This window comes from Artibeus jamaicensis, unplaced genomic scaffold (genome assembly GCF_021234435.1).
Source record: "Artibeus jamaicensis isolate MK-2021 breed Jamaican fruit bat unplaced genomic scaffold, CSHL_Jam_final scaffold_369, whole genome shotgun sequence".
In the NCBI taxonomy this organism is placed as follows: Eukaryota; Metazoa; Chordata; class Mammalia; order Chiroptera; family Phyllostomidae; genus Artibeus; species Artibeus jamaicensis.
The window spans coordinates 1,991,693-2,001,435 of record NW_026522042.1 but is presented as its reverse complement, the minus strand read 5'-3'; the positions used below and the strand labels follow the sequence as shown (position 1 = coordinate 2,001,435).

The 9,743-nt window shown below is 56.0% G+C and overlaps 1 protein-coding gene across 1 annotated transcript; it reads left to right on the top strand.

Annotated features, from left to right (window-relative positions):
• The first annotated feature begins 6,772 nt into the window (after window positions 1-6,772).
• HSPB3 (heat shock protein family B (small) member 3) lies at window positions 6,773-8,582 on the top strand. The gene has a single exon (XM_037163829.2). It carries the CDS (start codon window positions 7,669-7,671, stop codon window positions 8,119-8,121), a length of 453 nt encoding a protein of 150 aa, XP_037019724.2. The 5' UTR covers window positions 6,773-7,668; the 3' UTR covers window positions 8,122-8,582.
• Window positions 8,583-9,743: the final 1,161 nt, after the last annotated feature.

Sequence of the window (9,743 nt, the reverse complement as noted above, 5' to 3'; positions counted from 1 at the left end):
CCTGCCCACCCTAACACACGTCTGTTATAAAAAACCCACCACACTGCTCTGCCTGTGTGTCATCTCTCCTGGAAGCCACAAATCTGTCCATAGCAAGGTCTCGTCTTATTCGTCCTTGAGCAACTGCTGTGTGTCTCACACACAGTAGCATGCCACATGCTACAAGCATGTAGCATAACATGCTACAAGATATGTTATGATTTGAGACCCAAGATGGAGGAGGGATAAGTGGAATCTACACTAACCTCCTCCCAGGACCAATCTGGAATCACAGCTACATTGTAGAGAAAGCATCCTGAACAACCCTCTGAACAGGAGCTGGAGAGAAGCCGTATAACCACAGACAGACAGAAGAAACACTTCATCACAATGAGCCTGGTAGCAAGTGCAGAGGAGGCACCGGAGGGCTGGCTGCGCTCCCCCAGCAAGATCTGAAGTGCCAGAGGGATATTTCAGCAGCCGTGGGATTCCCTCCGAGAACTGTGGGGTCTGAACCCCAAGCTGGGCTCCCAGCCTGCAGCACCAGAGCCAGAAAGGAACCCAGGAAACGTCCAGCTGTGAGAAGCAGTGGGGGTTCTGTCAATCAGGGAGAGATAGTTGGCGATGCAGAGAGCCTCTTAAAGGGCCAGTGCACAAAATTTCATTTGCAGACACTTATCCTGGACTCTGGCAGAGGGAGGGCAGAGTGAACTAGAGACGCTTGAGTAAAGTCTGGGGCTGGTGTCTCTGGGGAGAGAACGAAGGGAACAGCCACCAGGATCCCTGTGCTGAATCACCCTCCACGCTGCAGAAGTCACTTCCTTCGGGCAGAGCCCTCCCCTCCAAGGGGCAGCAGCCTGAAGCCACAGGCCCCCTGCAGAGCTGCTCCGCCCCACCCTGTGGGGCTGCCGATCCCAGCGTGCGGCTACATCACTGATTAGTTTAACAACAGAGGCCGGCCTCTGGGAGCTCTAGGGGACGTCAGCTGACCCTCCCCAGGGCCTGGGGTGACAGCAGCGGCCCTTGGTGTGCAGCCTGGTTCTCTCTGCACACAAACAGGCCCAGCAGAGGGAGCCACAGGCTGCGGGTCACTGGTGGCTCCAAACGAGGTGATGAAGGACAGGCGTGTCTGACACAGGGCTACACCAGAGCCTTTGCGGATCTAGCTAATGCACAGAAACAGATACAATGAAGCAGCCGGACTGGGAAGGCAAGGAAACAGTCCCCAAAGGAAGGATTAGAGAATTCTTCAGAAGAACTAGATGAAATGGAAGCAAGCAATTTGTCAGACAGAGAGTTTACAGTAATGTTTACAAGGGTACTCCACAACATGAAAAAAGACATAGAAACCGTAAAAAAGGACAAGTCAGAAGTAAAGAATGCAATATCTGAGATAAATAACGTCCTGGAAGGAATAAACAGCAGGTTAGATGAAGCAGAGGATCGCAGCAGCTATTTGGAAGAGAAGGTGGAATAAACACCCAGCAGAGCAGCCAAAAGGAAGAAATATGTCAGATGAGGAGAGCTTAGGAAACCCGTGGGACAACACAAAGCATCACAACATCCTCATCCTGGGAACACGAGAAGGAGGGGAGGAACGGATGTGCTCTCTTACTCTGTTGCTAAAGGGCTTAAGAGTCTCCAAGACAAACGCTGCAAAGACCGGTGGGAGGTGCTGGGTGCTCCCTGCAGCATCTGTTTACACTGCCCTCTAGTGGTAGCGCCACACCCTGCTCTCAGGCAGAGCTCACCTCCGCCTGCGTCCAAGGTTACTTTGTTCCTTTGTTTTCCAAACTAGCAACAAAACAGACCCTGGATTTTGTTTTTATAATTCAGCCATTATGGGCAATTCCAGATTCCGTGGTTTTTAAATTTTATTAATCATTCATCTCCTATGGTGAGAGGATCTAGGTTAAATCTGTTACATTTGTATTTAAATGGAACTTGTATTTAATTTCAAGGTAAAATGTTATTTGTGTATTGCTTTATGGGAAGTTGTGAAAGCTATGCCAGTACCTTTATTTTCAATAATATGTCTGATGTTCCCTGGCTGGTGTAGCTCAGTGGATTGAGCCTGGGCTGTGAACCAAAGTGTCGCTGGTTCGATTCCCAGTCAGGGCACATGCCTGGGTTGCAGGCCAAGTCCCCACTTGGAGGCACACAAGAGGCAACCACACATTGATGTTTCTCTCCTTCCCTTCCTCTCTCTCTAAATATAAATAAAAATAAAATCTTAAAAAATATATGTTTGATGTTACGAGAAACCAAAACAACACGAAATGTGCTGACGAGGTTTCCTGTATTTGGGACCTTTGTGGTGGCTCTTTGACACCCTCCGTCAACAGCACTGGAGGGTTCTCGGTCTCGGTTTTGTCTATTGTTTAAAACTCTGCCACGATCTTCGGTGATTGAAGTCTAGCATCTTCTTGGCCGGTGGCTTTCAATTGGAGATGCCTGTTAGCGTCACCTGTGAAGCTGTGTTAGAATACAGCCTGTGCCCCAGAGGAACGGGGTACCCGGTGACACGTCGCCTCGCCAAGGCCGAGGTTGGTGTGCACACGGCCATGCTCCCTGCTGTTCGTAAAGTCGCCGCTGCCGAGTCGAAAGGGGCCAGCTCTTTCTCCCAGGAGCTGTGGAGACCCCAGCGATACCGCCTAACACTTACCAAAGAAGTGGTAAATGTCTTAGGAAACACTGACCCTCTCTCCTGGACGTTCTCGGCATAGTCCTAGTAACGCCTGGTATGTGCTTTCTATATTAGGTACATTATACCTCAAAATTATTGGACGTAACGATGATACATATCAGCCTTTATGAATCAGATGAGAGGTACTGACTCTGAAAACCGCTGATCATTGTGTGTGTATGTGTGTACACCTATATATGTATACACATATTTATGTGTCTATAAATAACCTAAAACTTTTTAAAAGTGGCTTTTTTATCTTTACCACACAGGCCACAGAAACAACCAACTTTCCTTGTATTCTTCCCGTTAGACGCTCTTGCCAGACTTTGAATCCTGAAGCGGGTCAGGAATACATTCACCACGGCCGTGGGGAACCTTGGCCACCTGCGATTGGTCCCGTGTCCCTTCGATGCTGCCCCGCAGGTTAGCGTCTGCGTCTCCACACCATGGCCACGGCGGAGCCCCATGGACAAGGACCCTGCAGCTACCTCAAACCAAAGCCACTTCAAGAATGGACTCGTGGGCATGGGCTGCTGCCGGCATCGCCCTGACAATCTTCAGTCTGTCCCCTCGTCCCACCCGTCCCTCCCACCCAACAAAACTGCGGGCTGCGGACCCTGAGTGGGCTGCCCAGGCTTTGTGAAGCTTGCATCCCCGCCGCCTCCTCCCTCTGCCCGGTGGGCTCGTCTCTCTTCCTGGCAGTCGGTCCCCAGTAAACACCCCGTACCCCAGTCTTGGTCTCAGCGCCTGCTTCTAGAAACCCGACCCGGGACAGCACTTGGATTGGGAAAACATCTGAGAACACTGCACTTCATGGATGAGGGCCCTTGGGCAATGGACCGACTGTGTGGTCCCCGCCCCATTCCTCTGTTGAAACTCAGTCTCCGGTCTCATCCCCTCGAAGTGGAATAATGAGACCTCTTCATGGGCTCTACGTGGGGACTGGACTGGAGACACAGCGCTGTCCCTGACACCGAACGCTCTCGGCTCTTTCAAGGCTTTTCACCCGACTAGGTCGTCCCAGCTGAGAGACTCCTCCTTTCAACTCAGGAGGAACAGACTTGGTTAAATCTGTATAGTCCCTTTGCCACACGCCACCATAAATCACGGGGGCGGGCATCAGAGACTCCCAGCCTCCACAGGGAAGGGCAGACCCTCCTCTGCTGTCGCTGACTCTCGAGTCCGAGGGCTGGGCCCCCGACAGAATCGTGCATTTGAAGCACCCGCCCTTTGCCCGCCAACCGGTGGTGCCGCAGACGAGGCGGTCGGTTGTGTGGCGGTGGGGGTGGGGGCCGGGAAGCAGTGCAGGAACCTGGGCGCGGTGACTTTGCAGAGGACACAGGCCGCCTGCTGTCAGCATCATGCCTGTCTTCTTCTCTCCTTCTAGCTGTACATGTTTTAACCTGGAAGGGACCTTACACATTGTCCTGCATTCTGTTCGTCCTGGGAGCTGAGGGTCACCTCGGTTACCAGGGTCTGGCCGGCCACAGAGCTACCCGGGAGCCTGGCCTCCGTCTCCAGCCCGGAGGGTTGGGCCGCCCCCAGGCCCCGCCCACCGCGGCCCAGCCTGCGCCCCCTGTAACCTTGCGTCTTCCCGACCTTCCGGGGGAGCAGCGCTGTGGGAGAGCCAGCTTGGGGGGCTCCTGAGAACCAGTCATGAGCAGCTTTAGTAAGTATTTCCTTGGAATTTCCCCACGGGCTAAAAAAGCAATTTGGAGTTTCTCAAGCTTAGTAGTTCAGCAAGGAAAAAGTAATGTTAATACCACCAAAGGGCTTAAAAGCAAATTGTGGAGAAAGGAAAACAAAATCATTTGATCGTAGCCGATAAGGACAGCCCTGGTCCCACAGGGAAGGTGTGGAAGGGGCCTCCCGGGGCCCGGAGTGGCTGAGCCGCATCCACGCAGAACCAGTGGCTGGTACCCGGTGACAACGCCTCACCTCACCAAGGCCGAGGTTGGTGTGCACACGGGCCACGCTCCCTGCTGTTTTCTTAAAGTCGCCGCACTGAGTGGGAAGGGCCAGCTGTTCCTCCAAGGAGCTTTGGAGACCCAAGGGTACCACCTAACACTCACCAAACACGCCCTGTGTGCTGGGCTTCATTCTAAGCTCTCTACACCTCTTTTCGAATCCTCACAACCCCCCCAGAGGTGTACGTGTTTTTCCCAGTTTCCTGGCGGAAAGAAACGAAGCCGCACAGAGGTCGTGCTCTGCCCCGGGCCAAGCGGGTAGGAGCGGGCAGACTGAGGATTCGAGTCTGCCTTCTCCCATCCCAGAAAACCATCCTCTGACCACACGGCTGTGGCCCCTCTCTAGGTTTGTCTATGCAGAACGACGTGGTTCACTCTTAACAGTTTTCGCTCAGAGGCAAGGGTTCGCAAATTATCCTTTGAAAAGCTCCCCGTCCCACCCCACTCCCCCAGTCCAACAAGTGACCTAAAAGCTGAAAGCTCTGGACCAAACAGTAAAATGGGATCAGGGTCCGAGGGCCTTTACGTGGAGCAGGGAGTCAAAGGCAAGAGAGTACCAGCTGCTCCTAGAGAATTTATTCGTCCGTTGTTGGTGTAATCCCAGTCTCTCCCACCAGAGAGCACCCATCGCACAAAAACATGAACCCTTCCGGGCTTTGCTTTGCGACCCCACAGCCCATCCTACCTGGAATCAGTTTCACAGCTCCGTGCAGACCCTGGGAGGGTCTCCGCTTCTTCTAAGTCCCGAGCTGCCCCGTTAGGCCTTGCTCGGTTGCCTAGCAACTGCAGGGAGCTGTGACACCTTAGAAACCATCTCTGAATGGGAGAGTTAACCTGGACCAAAGGCGGGTGTTGGTACTGGTCCCATTTCAGAGGCTGAAACCTCGTGCAAACCCTCAGTGGCAGGCAAAGGCATCCTCTGGGTCCAGAAAGTTAGAATTGTTTGCTTCGCCATGAGGGCTCCAAAGAGGAGCTAAGAGGAGGGGCTGAAACCCCTGTCAGACAGTGAACAACCGCTCAGGTGTGCTGCTGTGACTTGCAGAGACCACCAGACACACACCTGTTTCTCGATCTCTTGACACAATGCCCTACGGAGAAAGTGCCTGATGGCCAGAATCAAGTCCCACCCTCCCAACACCCCTGGGAGGTGGTTGTGCTGCTGAGGCGGCCCCCCCCCCCCCCGTAGAGGGGGCGTGGTCGAGACTCACTGGCTGGGGTGAAGGAAGGATCTGGCCGGGGCGGGAGGGGCCGGGGAGGCAGACTGGGCAGGGTCAGGCGGAGGCTGGCGCTGGGCTCAGAAAGTCGGTGTCTCGTAAGGAGGAGGAGATGGGGAGGTAAGAAGCCGCCCGGCCGCCCTCACCGCCTGCAGTGTGGGCTCCGTAGTAAGTCAGGCCACGGTTGCAGACGGTCACTCCACGGCAGGCCAGGACCCCGGGGGCTCTGTTCACCCAGAAGTCACATGGTCTGGCGGGAGTGTGGCTCACGGGCGGGGGGCGCAGCCCTGGAGACTGGCTCTGCATCTGCGGAAAGCAACTGGTGCCCCCGCAGGGGTGCCTGGCTGCAGCTGTCCACCAAGTCCTGCACCAAATCCAGGCTCTGAGAGGGACCGCGGGGCTTGGCAGGGAAGAAAGCAAAGAGAGGAGGCAGTCTTGGCCAAGGTCAGCGTTACACATGGGCCAGCCCCCGGAGTAGGAGGGGCCTCGACTGGAGTCTGAGAGGGCAGGCGGCTGCCCCACTGTGCGGCTGCCTCCCGGTGTGGGAGGCTGGTTCCTCGCAGGTCCCGGGGACCCTGAACCGAGGCTGTGGGTGAGGCGTTTGCCTTGGTTATACTGGGCTTCGGAGCAGGGGCGGGGCAAGGTAAACACGGGGTTGGGGGGAGTCACCCCACTGTGAACCCCTGCATGTACAAAGGAAGCTTGTGTATAAGTGTGTTACAGACACAATACAGAAATCAAAAGCAGGGATTATTCACAGCGAAGGTCAAGTCTCCCTCCAGCCCCGCCCGCCCCGCCCCGGCGGCAGCTGCTGTTCCCAGGCCGCGGCTCGCAGAGGGGCCCTATTTATAGCAGCGAACGCCGGCTCGTACGACTGACCGCAGCACATTACTGCCCACAGAGCAGGCCTGGGGTTCCTCCCACGGCAGTAGGCACGGACTCGCCCCATCCTCGCAAAGGCTGTTGTAGGGGAGAAATTACCTGTGACTTCTCTGTGCCTAGACTCAGCCTAGATTCCTGGGCTTGCGTTTCCCACAGTGCGAAGCTTTCCCATGGTTCTCTCCCCACCGGCTCTGTGTCCATCACTAAGTTTCCCCGTCCTACAGCCTCCCACCCTGGGCTTGGACACTTCTCCGGCTTCGTCACCCATCTCATTCTTGACGAGTCAAATGGAATAACCCAGGAGGATGGGGCTCCAATGTCCCTTAAGGACAAAGGCTTAAAAGAGGAGGGGAGAGAAGAGACGGAACCGAGGGCTGTGGGCCTGTCTCGGGTCTGAGATCTGGATGTGTGTGTGCATCTTAAGTCCCCACGGGTTCCAGCCGGACGCACCCCACCAGCCGCGCCCGTGGAGACGGGGCCACGCAGCCTCGGCTCCTGTGGGCAGGGAGTCCGCCCGTCCCGCTGCTCTGAGGGGTCACGGAGCCTTTGCCCTGGTTGTTGGGAGGGCAGTGCACTTGCACTTTTCACACGCTGCCTCTGGTTCCGACTCCTTTCCTCCGGAGATAAGCTCAGCACCCCCGTGTGGCGGGGTCAGATGGGCGGGACGGCGGCTTCAGCGGGCTGTGAGCTCCATGAATACAAGCTGGGAGCCGCCCTATAAATAGCCCAGCACTGTCAGCCTGTGTGGCAACACAAGACTGAGGGCGTGGGGTATTTTCGGGCTTGATCTGCAGGGCCCGCCTGCAGGGTTATAAGCCAGTGGCCGCTCCACCTGCTAATCTGGTCGGAGGGCTCTGGCTGGGCGGACCGTTGGAGGGACACAGCCCGGAGGGACACAGCCCAGAGGGACGCTGGCCACGCTGCCCCTCTCTCCCCCATGGCACAGATCATTCGCAGGCACCTCATAGAGACCCCGGTGCGCTACCAGGAGCAGTTCGAGGCGCGGGGTCTGGAGGGCTGCAGGCTGGACCACGCCTTATTCGCACTGCCCGGGCCGACCACCGTGGACCTGGGGAAAGCCGGCACGGCCCGGGATCCGGCAGGGGACACCGAGGCAGAGGCGCCAGCTCGGGGCGGCAAGGCACGCTTCCAGGTCTTGCTGGACGTGGTCCAGTTCCTCCCCGAAGACATCATCATCCAGACCTTCGAAGGCTGGCTGCTGATTAAGGCGCAGCACGGAACCAGGATGGACGAACACGGCTTCATCTCGCGGAGCTTCACCCGGCAGTACAGGCTGCCCGAGGGCGTGGAGACCGGGGACCTGTCCGCCCTCCTCTGCCACGATGGCATCCTGGTGGTGGAAGTGAAGGGCCCGGCGGGGACCGAGTGACCTCTCCCGCACTGTGCTTCCCGGGCACGAGGGCAGTCGCCGGCCAGCCAGCGACGGTACCACAGGAGTGTGTGTGTGACCCACGTCGGACATGCTTCTCTGGAAGATTGAAGGTGGAGACGTGGTCCCCGGTGTGTTGAGCTTGTCTTTGTTCCCTTAACAAGAGAGGACTCTCGTTGACTATATCCCCAGTGAACAGAGTGCTGCTCTTCTTGCCCCTGACACACTGAGGGTCGTGGGGACTAGTGTGGCACTGGCAGGAACTCGGAACTGTCTCTTTGTCACGGCCCCTCCGGCCGACAGGCTTCTCTTCTCAGTGTGTCCGAATCGCAGCTTTGTGACGGAGTCCGACAGTCACAACACGGGACTTGGAGACTGAGTCTGAAGAATGTGTGTGATTCACTACAGTCCGCCTTGAACTCGTGTGGCGTTTACAATAGAAACCTTACTTTGAAAAGGTCTGTATGCGTGTCTTATTCTTTTTTTTCAACTGGCTCTTACCTGCAGTGTTTTAAAAACAGCGCATGTTCTGTGGAGGTACATGGAGTATTAATAAGATACGTGTTGACTCATACTCTTAGAAGTTAACATTAAGACTAGAAAACCACTTTAAAAAGCACAGCTAGTTACATGTGCTCTTTAGACGCGGCTCAGAATTTTCGGTTTCAGAAGACGGCAAATGAGAGGCGTCTGCTGGCTGTGAGATCCTTGGCTTTACACAGCCCGGCACCCTCGGGGCCCAGGCTGAGCCGACCCAGGCCGGGGTGAGCAGCCAGTGGGGTGTGCAGAAAGGTGTCCGGCTGCTGTTCTCCCCACCCGGGCTTCGGCCGAGACACGCGTGGGGGCTAAGGGTTTGCTTTGGGAACATTGCCTTCGACAGCTGGTCGGTGACATTCCAAAGACCTGACGTCTCCTCCTGTACAAACTGAATGCTTGGCCCGCCCCCCACAGGAGCCCAGGGCAGCTCTGTAAATAGAAGGGGGGCGGGGGCGTTGTGGGTCAGGGGACAGAGGAGCTGCTGACAATCCCACCCTGCGCCTCTAGGGTGCGCTCTAAGTTCAAGTGCAGGCAGGAGAGACAGGCAGCGGGAGAAAGAGAAATCTCACAGTTCTAACAGTTCTAACAGTTCTGCAGAACAGAAATGGCGGCCCAGAGGGCGCTGCGCGTGAGGTCCAGTTAGCTGGGAAGGGCGCTGCAGCTTGGGTTTGCAGGAGGCTGCCGCCTTCGCTCTGAGGTCCGCCCACCGACGGACCCCGGGACCGGACACTGTGGTTGACAGAGTGGCGTCAGCTTTGCTACCTGACTACACGGTCGTAATCAATGAGATCGCATCTGCCAGGGGGGGAGGAGGACCGAAGCCCCCACACTAGACGATTCTTCCCCCGCGATCCACACGCCGCCTCCCGTGAGGCCTTGACCTTCCTGGGGCCCTGCTGGTGGGAGAGGCCGGGAAGTGAATGGAATCCTTCCCTTAAAACGTGAAAATGGAAATAAACGCATCATCCCATTAGCATTTATTTTTTCCGAAGGGGAAGTAATGCACAGCCATATATGTGGAAAATATACTAAGCACTATGGAAAATGGAAAGCATCTATTTTTCTACCAACATGAGGTTGCTACA

Bases quoted from the DNA above. Each gene is read 5' to 3' on its own strand.
- HSPB3 (XM_037163829.2), top strand. From the start codon at position 7,669: ATGGCACAGATCATTCGCAGGCACCTCATAGAGACCCCGGTGCGCTAC.